Source organism: Paralichthys olivaceus, chromosome 1, assembly GCF_024713975.1.
Source record: "Paralichthys olivaceus isolate ysfri-2021 chromosome 1, ASM2471397v2, whole genome shotgun sequence".
In the NCBI taxonomy this organism is placed as follows: domain Eukaryota; kingdom Metazoa; phylum Chordata; class Actinopteri; order Pleuronectiformes; family Paralichthyidae; genus Paralichthys; species Paralichthys olivaceus.
Window position 1 is genome coordinate 9,477,844 of NC_091093.1, and position 23,208 is coordinate 9,501,051.

At 40.9% G+C, this 23,208-nt stretch overlaps 1 protein-coding gene across 12 annotated transcripts in view; it reads right to left on the reverse strand.

Annotated features, from left to right (window-relative positions):
- Nucleotides 1-23,208, reverse strand: part of chd9 (chromodomain helicase DNA binding protein 9) — a 77,209-nt gene that overhangs the window by 44,580 nt on the left and 9,421 nt on the right. For 8 of the 12 annotated variants that reach the window (XM_020079967.2, XM_069514462.1, XM_020079966.2 and 5 more), the window contains exon 3: nt 5,706-6,115. In XM_020079967.2, the coding sequence (XP_019935526.2) occupies nt 5,706-6,115 (410 nt within the window). Of the gene's footprint in view, nt 1-5,705; nt 6,116-8,256; nt 9,556-20,967; nt 21,058-23,208 lie in introns of those variants that run through there. The other 4 variants (XM_069514650.1, XM_020079969.2, XM_020079970.2 and 1 more) reach the window with 3 other exon arrangements.

The following is a 23,208-nucleotide window of genomic DNA, read 5'->3' on the forward strand; positions in this document are numbered from 1 at the left end:
GTTAAAGAGTATGTGGAGGTGTATTCCAAGAGTTTGAAACAGAAACCACTGCCACAGATTCAAGACCTTGATACATGTACACTGGCTCAAGTCTATTTGGACCGCATACAACTATTACAGATTCATAACAGCAGCTACTCTCTTTCTGGAGCAAGCTGCTGTGAGACTTGTTACCACATTACACCTTTTACAACCAGGTCAGTGTTGTATAACCTGTGTTCGTCCTCCTGTCTGTCTTGTGTCCACACATTTTCAGTCCCAGATAAAGCTGTCATACTGATAAACTGTGTATAGTTCCTTGAGTGTTCAATCAGGAAACATTTTTTATGGTTGAACTGTATTTTTATTTTAAACACAACAATAATTTTAATAGTGTTAGAAGAAATAGGTCAACTTGTAATAATGCCAATAAGGTGATGTTCATATTTGTCTTTTGTTTGCATTACAGTGGTCTGACTACTCATGATTCACAATCATCAATTCAGAACAAAAGCTTCATCACCAAGTTAAGCTCTTCTTTCCTTGTCTTATCTTTTTTTGCACAGTCTAGCAGAAAGGCAAAATCTTGATTACCGTGTGCAGCTACGAAACTTCACACCTCGGGTGAAATATTCACACACACCCACAAGCCTCTTGTCATATACAGACAGAACTATACATCATTCTCAAATTTGTGCAAGGCCTGTGTATCTGAACTTCTTTTCTGAATTAAAACAGAGGATGGTCATTGAGAAGAAGATACAACAATGATGACTGTGACCACATCCTCAAAGATGAAATGAAAAGATTCTGCATGTCACATACATATGTAAGTGACCAGTATTGCACCATTGTGACTGAGACAATTTGGACTGGGTCTGAGGCTCATTCAAGATAATGTGCAAAGACCTATATATCTACGGTGGCATTACAGTAAAGCATTGTTCATAATTGCAAAATTGTAGTAATTAAGGTCTTAAAGGGATAGTTCACCCAAAAATTTAAAATTCACTCATTACCCACCCCTCCATTGGCAGTGAATAGATAGTGAGTGAATTTTCATTTTTTGGTGAACTATCCTTTTCAAGCAAATCCAACTCTATGGACAGAACATTTGACTGTGCTAGATACAAACATTAGGTAAGACGAAAAAATGACAAATGCTTGGGAAAAAGCCTAAATAGAATTTTCTGTAAAATAGTGCCATTTTGTCAAATTGGCAGACTTAATTGGTTTGATGTCCTACAACGGCTGGAATGCATAAGGTAATGAGAGCTATGAAAACAGTGTATCAGTGTAAGCGGGCTAGTCTGCATACATTCTGATCTGATGCTTTTTCTGGATGTAGGCCAAGCATGGTTACACTGAAAAAAAATGGGTTACAGAACTCATTACCTTATAATAACAAGGATTGTTATCAGTGACACATTTGAATGAAAGACTATAGACAACTTGACAACTGCCCCTCCTGTCTATCAAGTCTTGGACTGCATTTAATTAAAGGCTAATGGTTTTATCAACCCTGTCATTACAGATGTAACGTGGTTAGGAGGAAAAAGATGTGCCAATGCACACCTTTACCCCAGATGAATACAGCTTTGATCCCAGTGCCACCTAAACCCAACAAAGACCCCGCCCTCTGTTCTAGACATCAACCAATATCACTCATTAACACAGACATGAAAATCCACTCATTAACATGGACATGAAAACGATCAGCAAAGCACTAACTACGAGGATTGTAGGCTTCATTAAAAGAGAATCCACCCAGATCAAACAGGCTTCATTAAAGGTACGCACTCATCGACTAACACAGGACGCTTGTTCCACCTGATGCATATTGCTCAACAACAAAAAAAAACATCAATGCACAGTCACCTCTCTAAATGCAGAAACAAATTCGACAAAAGAAACTGGACATTTTTATTCACCATAATGGAAAAATTGGGCTTGAGAGAATCATTCATTTGCTGGATAAAAACTCTTCACCTATGACTACAGTTATAACAGTATCACTACTCAACGCTTCACACTACAAAAGGGGGCCAGATAAGCATGCCCACTCTCTCCCTCTGGCTTTGCAATCTTCATAGAGCTACTAGCTACTGCTATCCAAGAGAATGACAGCATCAGTGGAATTTCAACCTTGAACTCAAGCCATAAAATCTGTCTCTATGCAGATGATATGTTACTGTATGTACAAAAAAAATCTAAATCATTCCAACAAGCATTCAAACTCATCAATTCATTTGACATTTCAGACTATACAATTAACTGGAAAAAATCCATTATTCTTCTCTTCCATTAAGCTATGTGGAATAACGAGGCCCAGAGCCAAATCCCACAACTCCTCACCACTGGCAACATCCGGTGCTTTGGAATTAATATCTCCCTTAGGCTGCCAGAGCTGTTTCAGCTCAATTTCATTTCACTATTAAAAACAATATAAGAAAACTCAGGAGGAACCTCATTCTTTACCTTAAGGAAAGCATCTCTACAGCAAAAATTAATATTGTCCCCAAAATTAATGATCTGTTTACTATTATTCCCAACCATTACTATTCAGCAAACCAACCACAGTGCATTATAAAATCAATATCAAACCCATGTTTTGACACAGAACAATCTGAATGTAGAAAGACGTATTAAAGATGTACCCTTCCTAAGTTAAACTACAAACATCCCTGTCATAAAAACCCAGTCATCTCAATAACTCTGGTTGGAAGATGAAGATAAATACATGACAAACTTCCCTACGAGACCTTGTAAAAACAACCCTGGTCGAATCTAGACTTTCTGGTCAAGAACGGAGCCAAAGGGATGATGGCATTAATGGAGATCAATCTTGACTTCACATAAAACGACGTAAAATTACAAAAAATAGGAAAGAGGTTTCAGTCTCACCCACAAAACCAACATAGTTCAGTTAAAACGAAAAACAGATACAACAAAAATGATCTGTTCCGGGTTTTACCGCAGATCTTCATAAACCAACAACTCAGGAAAGTAAACAGAAAGAGAAGTGTCTGTGTCGCTTTGATTACAACAGCGTTGTTATTCAGGGCACTCACTGGATCATGATTTCAGTTTTGAGAATCGTTACAGACCTACTATGAGCAATGGTCTTTTTGCTCTCATAATACCAGAGACACCTTTATGTCAGATGGTATTGTCCCTTGTTTGCCACTTCTGTTAGAGCATTACCTACATCATATTTTCTGCTCTGGATTGAGCTATTCTATCATCACCTAGGATCTGCTTACTAGGAGATCTAGCAATTTTCACCCACAAAACCATTACTCAAATTTAGTTTCAGTCACTCTTGCTATCATTTTAAAACCATTTTATTAATTGGAAAACTAGACACAAATTTAGTACTTAGACTTAATTAATTACAGAACACATTTTTTGGGGGGAACTGGAAACCCATTATTTCCTTTCTAAACCTGCCTGTGTGAGCTATCACCATTCCTAGATATCCGCATATTCATACACACACGTTATAATATCTAATTTTCATATTAGGGCACAAATATAGCATACCAACATATTCTTCCTTTGCCACCACAATCATTCATGCATTCATTCATGCATTCATTCATTTTTCCTGTCTTTTTTCTTTTACCCTATTCTCCATTCCACTCTGAATCAAAGTCTTCATTATCATCAATGTTTGTCCAATTAACTATCCAATCCAAAAAGAGGAAATGTATATGCTTATGTTGGTCAATCCATCTAGTCAGTAAGTGCCTATTTTGTTTTTCTTCTCGTCATTCCATTTGTCTTTTGTCTGTCTATCTGCTTGGTCTTGTCATGTCACTCTATATCTGTTCATGCATTATCATGATGTTGAAGGTGGGGACTATTCAATTATTAGTATTGTTAATTTCTTTAGTTTGTGCCCCTGTCACTGTTTAATCAACTGCACTGTGTGTGTCTATGTATGTATATGTTTACTATAATTATGTTTAAAAAGATTATTAATTGGAAATGTCATTTTATGATTGAAACTGAGCTTTACCACTGACACCACCACATAAACAATCCTATCACTGACCAAACCGAGAGGTCCTGCAGTGAGTATCACCTGGCAAGTACATCCAACTTGAACTGAAAAGCTACCGAGACCATATCACCAAGACTGATGTCTCCAACATCTCACTATTCTCCAGAACATCAGCACTGCCACAGCTTTCTCATTATCACTCAATCATACAGACGCACAACAAGCAAAATCCATTATCTACAACAGCTTTTCTCCTTCGGTCTATGTCATCTAATTATTAATCAACGCAGCTGCCAGCCAGATATTATTGTTGACCATTGCCAGTCTCTCATGCTAGGTCTAAAAAATACAGGCCTTCTCAGTTATGTTTTGTTGTGTGTTTTTTCCAGAAGCACAATCTATCATTCCCCTTTTCCTCACTGCCTTGGTCCTCACATTAACACCAGCTGATATTTCAATAGCTTGTGCTGGGTGTGGCTTAAAGCACACAGTGCATAAAGCAGTTAAACAGGGGGATGGGAGGCGGATTACAGTAGCTATACATCAGCACTACTTGCCTGAATATACTAGGCAGTACTGTCTCACATGTAAATGCAGCCTTTGTTTGCTCCTCCTATGTCTATGCTGATGACTGGGCCTGGTTTATTGTTATGGCATGCAGTAAATTCTATTGAACTTTGAGCTTCCATCTCAGCAACCAGAGGCAGAAAATGCACATGTAAAACTGCAACAGCAAAACCAACCAGTAAAATACACTATTGCTTCTTTATTACTTAGAGAATAAGTAACATTGTATGATACTAGACAAACGCCCATGTACTATTTGAAGGGAAGTCAAAGGCAAACATAGAAATCAGGTATTGATAATGTATTCAAACTAACAAAATCATCAACAGTCACTGTTTAATATAAACATCTGCCAAACGATATTGTCTTTACTACCAAGTTATCGAGCTCTAACCTCAAGTCTAACCTCTAACCCAATTTACTCACTTTGAACTCTTACTGTGACTGATTTGTGCGAATCATTTTAATTATAGTGTGATCATTAGGTCATGTGAAGAGAGATGCGCTCACCATTTGGCAGCTTGACAGACATAAATTAACAGCAACAAATGTGACATCTTGAAATAAACATTTAAACACAAACTTCAAACCATCTTATGTTAAAAAAAAAATACTCAATATGCCTTAAAAATCCCTTTAGGCTTGATGAGATATTCTTTCATTTTACTTGTTTTTTGTTTTTACCCCCTAGATCACAGGAAGTCAAACAAACCACTGTGTTTACACTGCACATCTGCATATCTGGTTCTTTGTGAAATGTATCACTTTGCCCTAGGATATTCAAAACAAGTAGAAAAATGGATATGGGTGAAGTGAAGAGGCTTTAAAGACGCAAATGACAAAACAAATTTCTTTTTTCTAGTGCTGACAAATTTGCAGCGAATGATGCTGAAAAATAATACACTGATCTACACAAAGGAACAAACACTGTTGAGTAAAAATAATTTTGGCCATTTGCTGGTTAAAGCTTCTTAATTATGCTATGTTTTTACTCTGGTATTTCACTGGTATTCTAGCCCTAACCCTGTAACATGTGTTTGTATTGCTGTGGTTCAGGATCAGCCGACTGTCAAACTAATTCCTATACAAATTTTAAGAAATTATTTCTATTTCAGTGGTTTACAAAACAGTAATAATGGTTGTGATTACATACCCAATCTTGGCCTTCTGCTTGGGCTTGGAGGAGGGGACAATGCAGGCCTTCCTACATGCCTTCATTTTCGGCCGTGCCTTGCCGTTTCCTTTGTGCTTGCGGTCACGGTGGGTCTTGTACTGTGAGGAAGAGCTGGGGAAGCTCTCGGGGCTCATGACCCGGGGGATGTTCTTCTCCCCGCGCTGCCGGGCCTTTGCAATAGCCTCTGATATTATCCTATTGGCCTTCTCCTGCTTGTCCAGTGGCGATGTCTCCATCTGATGATGCGTCATCCGCGCTGTCCTTTTCTCGGACGAAGAGCTTGATGAGGATGAAGACGAAGAGGAAGAGGAAGAAGACGATGAGCTGCTCTTCACTGGAGGGCTGAGGACCCGTACCTGGCTGCCAGGACCATTAGCATTCTTTCGGGGCTAAGGAGAGAGTGAGAAAAGTACAGAGAATAATAATTAGTATTTAGAATTTACGCTTTCTTTTTAGGGCAATTGATAATATAATAAATATTTCAGACATGATGTCATCGATTGCCAATGACACAAACGCGTACTCAGATGGTGTGCTTAAGAAGGATATAGCACATAGCCTATAAAAAGTTGACCTTTCAAGGAGAGCTGGTGTACAAAGACAAGCTTTAGAAGATTGTCTCACAGAAAAATGACAAACAAAACAAAACGATCAGATGGAACTAGTATATTTAAGCATATCATTAATTTCACAGTCTATTAGGTGCCATATGCACAGCCAGTCTTCGATCACCTCACCAATATGCATTTCTCCACATGCAGAGGTAGCAGCCTCAAAAATTTCCTTTGTCATGTTTCGCAACATATGACGAGTAGTGATATTAGACTAAAGGCTATAAATAACATGATTGTTATTTATAGCACATTGAGATACAATAAGCAAGGGTCAATATAAAAATATAATATGAAGCATGGGTTTAAAAGAAGAAAAATGCTGCAACCCCCACAGCAAAAATAAAAGACACTATGATACTGCGATGTGACCACTGCAACTACCACTGACTCATTCATAAAAAAACACAACCTTGTGGAGGCTGTGTGAACCACTACAACGGAAGAGCTAGTAGAAGTCAGATGCCACGGTGTGGGGAGTGGACCTGTTTCACTCGGCATGATGCTCTCTTCAACTTTCTTAGCGTCCTATCCAAGACCCTCAGCTTTAGAGGGGTCAGTATTTCCTCCAAGAATTCCTTTAGATCAGGTGGAGTCGAATGAGACCATGTGACATGAAAACTCTGTGACCTGAGCCTGACACAAAAGGAATTCTTTTAGGTGGAGCAGGCAATTCAAAGACAGGGGTAAACACTGGCTCTCTGTCGCAGGTTTCAGTCAGCCTCGCAGACATAAATAATCCAGTCTGCCTGATACATGATAATATGTGAATAATAGATGGCGTGACTGCGGTTATGCCAACACAAGCGCCTTGTGGTGGGCCTGGAGCCCAGTGGAGAGGGAACCCATAAATGGATGACCTAATCTAAAATTGTGTTGCGTATGCCTACATGGCCCAGGCACGGTCGGTTGCTTCTTTTTTTCTACACTGCTAGCTAAATAAAGAGAATTAGCTTGAACCTCACCAACAAAGTGGGGGCAGGGACTTGAATAATTAGGAGAAGGAAGGGGAGAAAACACACACACACACACACAAGAGCTGCATTATGATTTTCACGTGTGCAACGCCGCTGAGGCTATTAGGGAAGAAATTGACTGGATCATGCTGGAATGTTCTCATTCATTTTAAAGAAAAAAAAAGAGGGGGAGGGGTTGAAAGTAATGCTTAAGAGCGGAAGAACATAGGGGCACGTGGAAGAGATAGCAAGAGAGGAAGAAAAAAATATGAAGACAGGCATCTATCAGATAACAGAAGGGAAAGAGGGAGAGAGAGGAAAAATAAAATGCAGCAAAAGTGAGAGCACTGCAGCTGTGTAATACATCTATAAATAACTGAAATTACAGCCTGCCAGCACTGCAGTGATTTCAATCTCTCGAGCAGCACGTAGTCCCATGAAAAAACGTCGGGGACAATTATGGCCCATGAAAAGGTAGAGTAAGCTCCATTTGGGCCGGCCAGCTTTTCCCTCGCTCTCTCACTCCCCCTCGTTTCCACATGTAGTGAGCACTCTGTTGAGTGACAGGCTCAACTCGTGGAGGACACAAACACACACACACACATACAAATCATACACTGTACATAAACTACAGCGCAGGGGCAGCTTGGAGAGAGGTGCACGGGAGGATGGGGAAAGAAGTGATGTATTGAATGAGCACGCCGTGGGGGGTGGGGTAAAAGAAGACACTGTAAATCTAGTGTGAATTGATAAGGTCGAGCACAGCAAAAGCAAATGAGTATGAAGAGGAGGGAAGAAGAAGAAGGAAAAAAAAGCAGCAATGAGTTCAAGATGGCGGCAGTGCAGCATGAGCCAGTAGCAAGAGAGGTTGCTCAGTTCCTGCCGGCCCCTCCTCCTCCTCCTCCTCTTCCTCCCCCCTCGGACCTCCTCCCTCCCAGCCAGCTCTCGGAGCAGCTCACTTACCCTTCCTCTTGGCCTCTTCACTGTAGACATGGTGTTTTTTCTTTTTTCTTCTTCTTCCTCTTTCCTCCCCCTCTCTAACCGGCTAACAAAAGCCTTGCCCTTTCCCGGGGTTTTTCTCTCTCTCCGGTTGCTTGCTCACGCTTCTTCTCTCGAAAACACACTCACTCTTTTGCCTTTTTCCAACTGTCGTTTTCTCTCGCTCTTCCTTGAGCCGTGTGTCCCCCCCTCCCCTCCCTCTCTCCTCCTCCCCGGTCAACTCTTCTCCTCAGGCAAGTGCGAGAGTGCCGGAGCGGTTCCGCCGTCTCCTCCTCCCCCAGCGGGCAGGGCTCAAGAGGAGCGCATGGGAGCTCTCTCTCTCGCTCTCTCTCTCACCCTCGTTTGTCTCTTCACAGGGTGATGAGGGAGCAGCGCTGTGGGCGGTAGAGGAGGTGCGTGGCAGTCCAGGAAGCTCTCATTCTGCCGCTGCGTGCTGCTTTCGCCGTCGTCCGGCTTCACCCAAGTCTCCCTCACTCTGTGTGTGTGTGTGTCAGAGTTGCCTTACCCTACCTCCTCCCCTCTCATTGATTCCTCTTTCCGCCTGCCACTCGTGTGCGCTCTCTATGACTTTCTGAGCCCCCTTTTTCCCTCTTATCTCTGGTTCTTTCCTTCTCTCTCCGCTCTTGCCTTTTCCCTTTTTATTGCGCCTCTCCTCGTCTTCTTCACCAGCCGGGATAAGGTAGGTTACTCCTTTTATTACACAATAAAAAAGGCTTTTGTGTAAGCTTGCTTGCTTGTTTGGTCGGTTGTTTTTTCCTCCTTTTTTCACTTGTCTTTTTTCCTCCTTCTCCCTCGCTGCCCTCCCCTCTGCCTGGCTGGGGCGTGTGTGGCGAGCTCGAGGTTCTGGCAGGCAGAGCGGTGGAAAATGAAAGCACAAAGCAGCAAAATGCATCAGCATGAATATTAGAGATGTCGTTAAAACCCAGACTCTTTTTTTTTTTCTCTCTCGCTCTCCCTCACTCACGCTCTCGCACTCTCTCTCTCTTTGTAAGGAAGTAGGCCAGCAGATGGTGCTAGCAGTTATTAAATTAACTTTCACAACTTAACCCCCAAAGCACTGGATTTCTCCCGCACCAAACACTGTCAACAGCATAGCTTTTTTTTGTCCTTGTGTAAGTGACATGATGAATTATTTATGGAACACCATCGTCCATGAGAGATGAACAAACAGCAAGATGACAATGGCTAAAAATATATTGCAGCGCACAAAGTTTAGCACATAAACAAGAAACAAAATAACACAGGCGAATATAACTGAATGTCTACTTCCCTAATCATACCAAACACATGCAGCCTTCACTGCACTGAGTCTACTGTGAAGACAAGCCCCAGTGAGGTCAAGTCCTGGTCACCCAGCTTTGACTTTTGCACAACAAATTCCAAGGAGAGGAAACTGGGACGTGTCCAGTACATGCACGTCTTCCTGTGCGCCAGAAGTGATCTTGGGAGGAACGAGCCGGCCTTTCAGGGGACTCCTGTCAGCATGATACAGAGGCCATGTGCACTGGCTGGCACATGGTATTGGGAATTATGCGGAGACACGCAGCTGGCCTGGAGCCAAGTACAGTGCACAGCACTACTGGGCCAGGGCCTGAGTTACTGACAGATACCCCATCAGCTTTTTATTTCCTCAGCAAATCGGCAAAACAGCGTTCATTCGCTGCCAACACAATGTCCACTTTTCATGTGTTTGCGCATGCACACACACACACACAGGCATGTTCAACCTGCCACCCACATACCTTTTTTTTTTTTTTAAACTTTTGTTGAAAAACTGACACTGATGGCTGGAACCAACACTCATAACAAATCAAATGCTGGAAAAAGCATTAAACATTGATTTCACCACATCTGCTGTGTTAATTTGTGCATTATTTATGTGGTGTTGAGTGATAACCACAACGGATTTAAAAGATTCACACCGATATGTCTCCTGACAGGTAAAGCTAAATATGGCTGTTTAGTTAGAGTATATATAACAACAACACACACACCTCATCACCTAGGATCTAACAAAATATCAACAAAAATCAAAAAGAACAAAAATGTCAAAAGAATCCAGTTTTTATAATGATCTCTGCATCATTAAAGGTCAGAAAATTGTTGCCCAAACTACACTTACTGTGAGCTTAAACAAGTGTGGTCTGAAACGTGGGTGAAATCTACAACACAATATGTTTCTACATTGCACGTTGTACAGATGACCTAAATAAACTGACCAACTGTAACTGAAATGGTGTGGAAAGCCTTATTCTGAGTGTGCATGTGTGAGAGTATGTGTGAGATGGGGGTTGGTTTATAAAATCAGAGAGCTGCTGCTTGAACACATGTATGACAGTGGCACTGAATACCCTCTCTGCTATATCTCTGTGGTCTGTGTAGTTTTACTGTCTACAGCTTTACATTGACAAAAACAGAGAACACTGCCATAAACAATGGCTTTCCTTTCCAAGTGTGTGCAGCAGCAGGCATCAGATCCACCTGCCAGTAAAGGCCTTGGAGTTTGGACTTTGAAGCCGACCACATGCTTACTGGGAGCCGAGCAACAGCGTCCTCTCCAAGCTAAACAAATGCACTGTCAGATAATGCCTACCAGGGCACAGGAGCCTGGGGGTGAGATTTGACAACACACACAGCAACAGTGCAATGGGTGGGGTACACACACACACACACACACACACACACACACACACACACACACACACACACACACACACACACACACACACACACACACACACACACACACACACACACACGTCTCCTTATAGTCACAACTGGTCACACAGTCAAAATGGTGGCCTTCCCTGCTGCATGTGCTGTAGGTGTATACGGATTAAAGCTTACAGCACAAGAGGAACATTTGGAATTTGTTGTTAAGGTGGAAATATGTACAATGCTTAATGAGGTATCAAGTACAAGTAACCATCTATAATACAAATAATCATATTTTTTGGTAAAACATGCAGGAGTAGACAGACATATAGAAGGTCTGAAAAAACATTTTACAGTAGATTTAGTAACCAAACATAGCTGTTAAAACTAAGAAATGATCTTACTTCACCAGTGTTGTGTTTGTGTCAAGTTAGAGCAAAAAAGAGAAGAGAAAAGCAAAAGAGAACATAAGTCAATAGACATGCTTTAACAGTCACATGGCATGAAGCCACGGCTCCTCGGCAGCTCAACGGTTAATATGCAAACAAGCCAGGCAGCTCTGCGTGAGGGGGAGTGGCTTCCTGTGAGGACAGACGAGGGAGGGGATTGGAAGAGGCGGGGAGGGGAGTAAAGGAAGGGGAGGGGAGTAGCAGAGCTGCTTAAAGGAAGGGTGTGTGTGTGTGTGTGTGTGTGTGTGTGTGTGTGTGTGTGTGTGTGTGTGTGTGTGTGTGTGTGTGTGTGTGTGTGTGCGCACAGAGAGGTAGGGTGGCTGCAGAGGCACAGGTGTCTGTCTCTGAACACTCCATTACTTCCTCATCAAAGAGCCTGTATTAGTGCGCCACCGCTCTCATTTCTTGCCTGCACCACCGTGAGAGTCTCCACTAGAGTCACCATTAGGGAAATGAGAGCTGAGAGCTCGTAGTTCACTGACGGAAAATGACAAGATGGCTATAGCGCCCACCGGTGCTTCAGAGTCTACAGCAAGCTGTTTCTCTCACACAGAGATGGAACCCATAGCTAACTGCAATTGAATGTCACCCGGTGTTAATGGTAACATTATCCACGGTGCACTGGCAGACAAAAATGAAGTTTTCTAACTAGTATTTGCTGCTGTTGACAATGCACAGGTCTGGTCCAGCGTGTAAGATTTAAGTGAAAGGAATTTTTGGCAGAAATTGAATATAAAATAATCCTTGTGATGTTTTCACTGGTGTGTTTCATCTGAATTGTATAAATTGTTGTTTTCTTTACCAGAGAATGGTCCTTTATATTTAAAAACTTTATATTTGCATGGAGGGGGGGTCCACTCTGTGGAGGCCGCCATTTTTTTTACTGCTGTCCAAACTGGACAAACTAGAACCTTCTGAGTTTTCATGACAACTGAAGTTCACCACAGGTTCTCTTTCATGTTGGGAAGGGGGAGGGTGAAATGAGGAGTATTCAGCTGCAAAATATGACTTCACCTCTAGATGTCACTAAATTCAACACACTGAACCTTTAAGAGACTACATAACAGCACTTGGTTGGTTTCGGTTTAGTTTTACAATACTAGTCAATGTCGCTCCCATAAATGTCGCTCCCATAACAGAACATCTTCCGTTGTTGACCCTTCAAAATAAAACTCCCACACAGCTTATGACAGGAAACACAAATTTAGTGACCAACCTTCCACAATAAGGCAACCAAATAAAATAGCTTACATAAATTACATTTAAATAGATAAACGTTACACTATGAAAACTAACTGGATAAAGTTGATGACTATAATAAATATTTTAGTTCATAAGCTATATTATTAGCTATCTATTATCTATATATTGCTTGTTGTGATTCTTTTTTCTTCTATTGTACCGATAATCGTAAAAAAAACGTGAAGCTGTGATATTACCTCAGACAATCAAGGAAAAATTTCATATCGTGACATCCCTAGTTGTGTGTCTTTTTCCTTATATAGTATCAATAATATATCGTAGAATAATCGTGAAACCGTGATATTTCCTCTGACAATAATCGTGGCACCAAAATTTCATATCGTGACATCCCTATCCAGGACTCAAGTTAAAGTCCAGTTTTTGCGACAGATGCAAAAAATTAAAAAACAACAAGAATACTATTATCTCCAGGTAAATACGCTGCCAGAAGACACAGACTAAGATGTCAAGAGATCTTTTGGAGAAAAAGGCCAATGCCAGTGATAATGTGCTGTAGATAAAATCACACCATCTCTGCAGAGGAATTAATACACTACATTCTGCCTTTGCCTGTGGTGAGATCCTTGCGTTGAACGAGTCTGAGCAGAGAATGTTCTTCTGTGTTGTGCATGTGTGATCGGCATGTCTGAAACTCTATCTTGAGTTTGGTTATTTTCTTTGATCAGTGGCCAGTAATCCAAAATGTCTCTGTATACAAATACTCAATATATTGTTAAACTTGTCACATATTTTGTATAAGAAGTTAAATTAAATAATAACAGTCCTTGCAACACAAAAACGCAGCATCAAGGGATTCTCTCACTTGAAATGAGCTAACGTCCAACACAGGACAGCCAGTTTTCCCTCAGGTTCAGGATTGATTTTCTGAGATTTGACTTTAAGTTGACTTGAACACAGTGGCTCCTTTTACACAGCGATCCTGCTATGTTACAAGTAATATAACTTGTCATTATGCCACCCTGTGCTGTTTATAATAATCTAGGCAAACCTGCATATTGTTGCAACATTATGTGATCTTATTAGAACGCTGGTGTTCTGGAGTCAGAGGCATGAGGAGTTATCTCTATTAACTGTGTGCATGAAAATATGCAGAATCTGGAAGCGAGGGACAAGATTTTGGGTGCAGGAGCTTTCTGGTCTCTGTCTCTATTTTGGTCAATCATGGTTGAGCAGGCTTTGGTTGCCCACGGGTCAACAGTCCATGTGGAGTGCCCAAATTATTGGTCTTTGTTCCTAGAGGCTAATTCGTTGTCAGACTATTGCCAATGGGCCCCAAGATTGTGTGACAACTGTGTCGGCCCCTCTTTCTATAGAACAGCAAGGCAGAATGACGGCGCAAATTGTACACCTTGAACAAGACGTGTAAAATGAGGATTATTCACCAATCAATAGCTGATTAACAAAGTAATTAGGTTCCATACAGACAGAAAGGTGGAAATATATTAAATACAAAATATGTAGACAATGGGGTCCAAATGTCTGCAATCACTGTACTTTTTTCAGTGTCATATAGATTTAGGTGAGTGATCATAAAAAAAAAGATGCATCCTTCTACACTCACTGAAATAAAAACACCACAGATGCCAAAGCCATAGATAGATAGATAGATCTAGTACCTATGGCTTCATGGGTTTCATTATTAGGTTTAGATGCAGAAAAAAAAAAGGTTTTAGCCTTTTACTAATTAGACCTCCGGCTACAGGCCAGTTTGCAGCCACACTAGAGTGTGGCTGATGAATGAAAGGAGACATGATACACAGCGATGCTTCCTCAACCAATTAAGTACAGCACCATGCATTAATGATCCTTTATCAGGGCCAAGAGTAACAGTAGCTGAGCATGGTGCCCTCTAGAGGAGCTGCTGACAGTCCAACAAAGCATAACCAGAGTCTTACCCACTCTACTATGACCACACAGCCTCACTTAGCCAGATGAAGACCCAGGGGGGGAAGGGGACAGCACTAGTTCACAGAATAAAAAACTGCTCATTTCAGTTATAAGTGTGTTAGTCATTCATCATGGTCTGAGTGTTGTTTCTTTATGTCATAACTGGACAAAAAGTCATACAGCAACAATCCTTCACATCTGGGTGGTGCTCACTATCCACTAGCAGGCAAATGGGGGATTTACTCCCCTGCAGCCCTGCTCAAAGGAACATATTTAACAGTTTCGCACTGATTCAGGAACATAAACCAAAACCAACCAAGTGCTGTTATGAAGTCTCTTAAAGGTTCAGTGTGTATAATTTAGAGACATCTAGAGGTTAAGGTGCATGTTGCAGTTGGATACTCTTCATCTCAACCTCCCCTTCCCGACATGAAAGAGAACCTGTGGTGAACTTCAGATGTCATAAAAACTCAAAAGGTTTTAGTTTGTCCAGTTTGGACAACAATAAAAAAAATGGCGGCCTCACTGTAATTATAACGTTTTTGAATATAAAGGGCCCATTCTATGGTGAAGAAAACAACAATTACAATTTAGATGATGACACACCAGTGAAACCTTTACAAGGATTATTTAATATTCAATTTCTGCCAAAAATTCCTTTCCCCTAACTCTTACACACTGAACCTTTAACTTTGATAATAAATTCAGACAGTAAAGTAAATTCCAAAGTGTGCATTCATAAATTAAACTTCAGGATATGGTTTGAGCAACTAGACAGTTTAAGCCATTTAGTGTGTAAAAGTGACAGTTTCCAGTCATGCCCATAGCTTATTTCAGACATGCTCTGAACCTATAAATTCTCCTGAAATTATCCAAACAGGCTGTATGTGAGAAAGGAAATGTCCAAGTCACTTGCTGCGGACATTGTCCAGAGCTCCCCCTGCAAGCCCCCAAATGAAACCTCTGGACAATGTCCGGGTGAGCCCATGTGACAACAAAGATTTTGACAGGAGAAGTTGGTAAGAGCAGGTAGACACATCAATGACATTTCTAACACACAACAGAGGCAAAATTGAAAAAACAGCTTTATTTCCACCAACACTGTCCATAAAAACCCACAGGAGGAGTTCACAGCAAGAGGAGAAATTCTTGTTTACTTTCGGTTTCTGACCAGCAGCTGACAGGCTGATATTAACTTGGAAAAGCAACAATATTCGAGAGCTCTTGGTGATAAAGGCCGACACTGATATTGCTGTGCTATAAAGAAAAACACGTAATCTCTGCAGCAGAATTTATACGTAATGTCCTGCCTCCTGCATGTTCTACCACCCCTTGTCTGAACGCTCTCTCCTGTTGTTGTGAACATGTCTGACTTATGCTGGGTTTTTCATATGTGAAAGACAAGAAAATGTCTTATTATCATATTGGGAGTTGTATGTCACCTTATTGTTATTAATATCAGATCAATAAAAAAGATACACACATTTATATTGCTGTATCCTCAGGATTTAATCCAATTCGATAACCAAAATTATAAAAAGTTCTTAAAAAATCTGTTCAGTTTAGTGGGACAAGCTTTCACTACCAATTCTTTGTGTGTGTCACTCACGCACACACACACGGAGAAAAATAACAAGGACAAATTCAAACAAGGTTTCCTTCCTTTCACACACATTTACTCCGCAAAACACACACACACAGACACACTAATCTTTACACCAGGTTAATTCTGTGCCAACACAGCGATTAGTGCACTTGATACAATTAACTCACTGGTCCAGCTATAGCAGGGGCACATCTCAGTGCCGTACCCCTGCCACTCTCTCGAGGAACTCCTCCAACAGGCTTTAACAAAGACGGCCTATTAGCTTGGTATTATGCAGGCAGCTAATTGAGTCCCTTATTTAATCAAGTTCAGCACAAACAGCCAGTCCTGCTGCTGATAAGAGTTTTGAGTGCAGACAGATTCATGAGAAGAGCTACGCTAACAGCATGTTGGATTTAGTCCCAATCTGGTTTGAATGGAAATGAACACTAGGGGGTGACTGTGAGGACAGAGAACAGGAGCGCATGGTAAAGGATAAAATGGTCTGCCATCATCTGAAGAGGCTGTTTATTAACTATATCAGGACTCCCCCTGCCCCCTTAATTTGACTTACAAGACAGTGGATGAATACAAAAAGGAAGTAAGAGCAACCCACAATCATGTGATAAGCAGTGGTATTAATACTAACCAGCATTAGGGGCTGTCTCATGCTTTTTTCACATACTTCAAATAACAGGGTAAAGCCTGTAGGGGTAACAAAGTTACTCAACAGGTTTCTGACAGTTTTCAACAGCTGAGAAGCAGTGTGTAATAAGTTACTATTCAACATATGATTTCCTCTCCTTAGTGGACAAAAAGAAGTAGCGTTTCTGCTGATCATTACTATTTCAAATGCTAGAATCTGTCATGAACAGTAGAATTATGGACATCGGGTGCAGTATCATGTATGTGGATGGTAGCCTTAAAAAGAAGCAGACATTAACTTGATGAGCAAATCTCATTCAGTTGAAGCATTTCAGATCGTACAGCCGCAAAACACCTTGTGGGTTAATTTGCTTCATGTCTATGTTGCTTTCACATGGTGCTTTACCACTGACCCCTGCAAAAGACAGCTGTGACTGAGGTTTGAGCACAACCTGAGCCTGGCTCTATATCAATCAGGCCCCAATAAGTGGGAATAGCAGGCAGTGATTCTAACTAAGGCATCTGTCTTTCTTGAGGCATCTACAAGTGTCAGCTCAGACGATGGTCGCTCAGTGAGATTTAAGATGATATTTTAAGGGCTTGCACTGTGCGAGAAAGTGAGAAATGGCAAGACATGATCCATCCAGAGAGAAACACACTTCACAATAACCAGCCAACTCCCACAGTTTTTATTCCAAACACCAGTAGGTCCAAAAACCTACTTAAATAAGATCGATGCTGTAAGCCTGTAACTAGAGGCACTATGCAGAGTACATACCTCCACCAAGGCCCAACTGTCCCCTTATAGAACCACATATCAATTCACTAGATCCAGATTCTTTTTTGGATCTGCACCAAATTGCACACACTCATAACAGTCCATAAAACATGCCTGGTTGTTTTCACAAAGATTCATGCATTATTCTTTGAGTAATCAATGAAAATGTTGAAAAATGCAGTTCTGAATCAACAGCTAAATTTAGTTGGTTCTTCCCTGACCCATATGGCATACTTCCACCAGGTTTCATGGTAATCCGTCCGTTATTGCATAATCCTGCTAACTAACAGACAGACAAACAAACCCAGACGAAAACATAACCTCCTAGGAGGAAGTAGTAAACTTGTAATTAAACTACATACGGGTCTCTTCAACCTGGGATCAGCACTGATCAAAAGATAAGTTTATCACCAGGATCTGTTCCTTTAAACAAGCCTCTGGTAACTTGGACTTAAGCACAGCACAGGTGGCTTCAAAACAAGTGGTAGTTTTTGCAGGTGCTACATGATTCATCTTCTGCAGAAGAAAGAAATCTGTTTTTTTACACTGCTCAAACTTAACTGTGAAGCCTCTTCTTTTAAGGCTTGTTTTTAACAGTAGTTGCTCTGAGTAATGACATAATGCTCTCTGAATCAGAGATGGCACAGTAGGTCAGACACCAGGCTGTGAAGTGAGGCTGAATTGTGCAAAACAAGCAAGCCAGATGATGCCATTCATTAAATGGAACATCAGTGCAAACCGAAGAGTGAAGCTGAGAGGAGGTCCCTAAGGATGTGAAAGACAGAGAGGGAGGGAAGGAGGGAGTAAGGAAGGGATGAGGTGGAAGAGAATTCAGTGAGGGGCTTACTGCCAGACCTTTACAACTCCTTCATTATTAAAGCAGTGCAAAGAAGGAGCAGGGCCACTGCCTGTGCAAAGAGGAACACACACAAAGGCAGCTACGAACATCTGCGCACAAGCAAGACAGAGCTGGTGTGTAGTCGACCTGCAGCCTTCAGGAATTGATGAAGTAAGGATTTTATTTTCCCCTCTACCTCCTGCTCAGTTCGAGGCAGGTGTCGGTGATGTCAATCACCAGTGGAATGGTAGAGACCTGGCACATGCTCTTCCACCATCAACAAATAGAAGATATTTAACAGGATCATCTGTACGCCAATTATATGAAGAAAATGTAGAAATATCGTGTTTCCTTTAGAGATTTAGCTTGAAACTAAGTATAGGACCAAATTCCACTACGGTTGAGATGTGTAACTCCGAACTTTTTTTCACTGGTAAAAAAGTCAGTTTTGATCTTTGATCACCACTCCTGTAGCATGTGATCTTAACACACCAGGTAAGAAGTTTTTTAATCTGAAACTCTAACCTCACGTTGTATCAACAATGTTAACACAGCGATTCCAAAACTTGTGTCCATCATTAAAGTTTTTTGGCACAAGATAAATTCGCCATTTGCCTATCTGACAAAGGTGTTCCAGAGTTGTTTGAGCTCTTCAAGATCAAATTGGAATCACAGAAATTTGTTTTCTTCTTTTTAATACATGATCTCACTGAAATCCTGAAATAGACTTGGAACCAATCTGAATAATTTGGTAGTTCCTGATCAGATTAAATTATTCTTGATCCTCACAGTTTATAAAAAGTCATCCTCACTGCTCGACGCCATTGTATCTCCTACTGAGAATAATAATATAACGCATCGGACTCCATGTGCAAGGTTTCTGTGTGTGATTATTATTGGATGATGGATTTAAAAAAAAGGATGTGACACATATGGCCTCAGTGTGCAAAGGCCTTAAATCAGATTATTACTTTTTTTTGGTACAAGGATATATAGCCACTGACACTATAGTCTAGAATATTTGAGAACAAGTCAGATGAAGGCTGAACTGTTTCAGTAACCACTGCATTTCATCCAATTGTGGCTGTAAATACTCATAAGTGAGTAGGGAGCCAATCATGGTGACAATCAGAGTGACTGCTGAGCTGTGAAACAGAGAAGACAAAGAGCAGCAGTGATGTCAAAGCAGCATCTTGATTCAAAGTAAAGTTAATGTTGAAGAGTGTGTAGAAACATGACCACAAAAAAAAAATATGTTAATAAATGGAAGAAGTCAGTGGATGAAAATAAAAAGATGAAAGGCTGTGTGTTGGTGGCGAATAGAAGAAAACAACCTTCTTTGATGTCAAGAATAAGGTGGTAACACAAACAAGAATAAAGTCTTCTGATATCTGATATTCCCTCTGTAAAATTACAACTTTATTCTGATGATATTTTGACTTTATTCTGGTAATATTAGGACTCTACGTTCTTAATATAACTTCATTTTACATAATATTCCAACTTTATTTTAGAAATCTCATATTTTTTTGCCCTTCATGTGGCCCAATTGTGCCATCATAGAACCAAAATATACAGGGCACAGTAGTTGCTTGTCTAACTTTTTTTTTTTAAGTGCCAAAGATTTAATCAAATTCTTTGGAAAACACTGAACCAATATTATTTTACCTCTTTATGATCCTGTATGATGACAGTGCGTCTCAATTCACAATAAGTAATGATAAATTGACGTGCCAGTTTTGACAGAGACCTTACTTCTTATAAGTAAACATTAAACCGAGTGAGTCAATAGTGCCGTCAACAGAAACTGAATGTTGTAAAATACACACATGACACCTCAATAAACACAGTATTGCCTTGCAACACTGGAGTCCATGGCAACAAGCTAATGACTTCCTAATGACACAAACCTGTTTGCTGAACTTGCAATCAGTAACCAGTCAGCCAACCGTCGTCGCTGTGGACAGCATGACCGACACTACGTTTTGTCAAAGTCAAACTGTGGCTCAGACAACCATGTGTTGACTGGAATGGGAGACAGACTCAATGAAAAAAGAGTCCTACTAACTTAAACTAACCTTTTATTCAAGCTTTATTTGATCTTAATATGTTTCATTCCAACATTTTCACACGCAGTCTCTTCCTCCTGCTGCAACACAACAGTCCATGTGTCAGTTGTATACACAAGGGCAAGGAGGTCATTTCCCTTTCACACCTTTTCAAATTTCCTCTTCTTCAATGAGGTCAATTAAACATTTTTGTGTTCTCCCATAAAATCATGTCTTTCCATATCCAGAGACACTGCAGCAGTCTAACCTCCCAGCTTTCCATTCTTCACCAGTCAAAGGTTAACATGAGTTCAAGGAAGCTGCCTCACTTCTCAACCACGAAGCCTCACATTCCTGTCACAACACACACACCCATACGAAAACCCTCCACATTTGACCGATGAGAAAAACACACACACTCATCACCCCTGAAAAAATAATAAAAGTCTCTAATCCCTTTGGGATTAAGCAGAAGAGAGAAGGGCGCAGAGAAAAGCAGAATAAAAGAACATGCTTTAAATTCAGACCTACTGTGCAGTTTGGGCTGGCAGCGTTCCCACATGCTCTTGACACAGTCAATCCGAGTACAACTCCCTCCTCCCTCTCCTCTCTTAGGCCCGCCCCTGCCTCCTTCAATGAACCCTCCCCTTCAGCCCAGAGCAAAGACCGCCTGACTTCCTGTTTACCTCTGACCCTTAGTTATCCCCCGCCCCCGCCCTTATCTGGCAGGCCTCCAAAACAGACAAGCCGGGGAGGCCGGATGCATGCACACAGAACACTTTACAGAGAGTGAGCATGAAGGGGTGGGAAAGGAGAGAGGAGTGGGGTGGCGGGTGAGGGGTGGGAGGGTAATCAGAGTATGAGTGAGACAGCCTATCACCATGTGACAACAGAAGCAGCAGGTTTCACAGGGGTTTGTGCGCGAGTGTGTGCTAAATGTGCATGTGTGTTGCATGTGGGTGGTAGGGTGAGGGCTGGGGTGATGCATGGTGTCATGTTTCAGGGCTGATTATGGCATTGCCTGCCCAGTCTGGTCAGCTGGTTGCCTTAGAGTTATATAAACCTCAACAGAGGTCAGTAAGCAACAAAGCCACCATCTCACACACACACACACACACACACACACACACACACACACACACACACACTAGCCATTCTTGCAAGGGAACACATAACCTGAGTTGCTTACTGGCGACATCAGCTCTGGACCCATGGCAGGGCAGAGAGGGTTGATACCTAGATACCTTCACAGATAACAAATCAGCCACACAGGTAGCCGGGGAGGAGGCATCTGGTCAATGTCACTGCCTGAGGGCCTGAAATGGCTAGAGCAGCCCAGGCCATCAGGATCCATCAGTCTCCACTTCAATCTCTGTTTCTAGCCTGTTCAGCATTTGCACCCTCATATTTGAAGCCTTTGGTTTTACAGCAGAGTGTGGCAATAGGAACAAAAACTGCAAAGCAAAGCATTAAGTTTAAAAGTGCCATGACAAAAAAAAAAGATCTACCAGTATATATCAAAATACAGGAGGCTGATATGATGTCCCATGGAAAAGAAAGAAAGGCCCAACTGCAGCTTTGTAACAATTTAATGAGAAAAAGTTATAATATTTTGAAAACTGAGTTGTAATTTAACAATGAAAAACTTGGAGCAGCATGGAGAACCTGTTTCACTCCTTGTATATCCAAAATCTTGATTACCAATCTCATTGTTTCCTGAGAAACTACAAAACTCCTTCGACTATCACACAGATGTAACCAACAATAGCCTTGTGGTTGACCACTATCAAACATTTACTCCTCCACAAAAGAAGCAATTTCCTCCAAGTCCATGTGTTTCTTCCTCCAGAATAGAACGTTTCTTGCACAATAATATCAAAGTCCTGATATGAAAATAATTACCCACAAGATGTTATATTATTAAGTATTTTGTTATTTGTGAAAGCTTTAGTATAACTTAAGATATTCCACTGTCCTTATTTTACCACAGATGAAAGGCTGATCTTCTGCTAAACCAACTCTAATATGACATAGCCTAAAATTATAATTACAACTTTATTTTCATTGATTTACATTTTTTTTTTAAATATTGCAAATTTATTCTCATAATATCGCAAGAAAAAGGTTGGAATCTGGATTATTTTCTGTTTAAGTGGCCCAAATACTCCTTTTACATGTACAAATTCTCATAATCAAACAAAATACACTTAAAGGACTATTGTGTTTAAATACATTGAAAAGCTGCTACATAGATTTTAGAGTAACCACCCTTTGCAGTTCATTAAAACATGGTTTCTAATTTCTTAATTTCTCCCAGCAACCTGGTTTTGTGTATGATCTGAAAGGTGATGAACCATGTCAGTGTTAAATGGATGATGGTTCCTTAGGTACCAAAAGGGTGGGACTGAGATCTGGGTGGCGAACATCCTCTTTCAGTTTGAGTGCAGAGAAAAGGGGTATATTGAATGAGCTGTTGTTGCTCCATAAATCACCACAACCAGTTTCCTTTTTGCATTTGGGGCATTGTTAAGATCAACAATACAAAAAACACTTTACAAAACTTCCAGTTTTAAAGTGTGAAAATCAGCCTCAACACTTTTTAACACTAACATATTTTCCAGCATCTCCCTCCACATAATGAAACGTCATAGAAGAAATGTATGCAACACTATAGAATGATATAGTACATTTTTGGGAAATCCATTTTAGAAAAGACTTTATTTTACAAATAAAATCACAAAAAGGAAAAATCTGCCACTTAAACATGC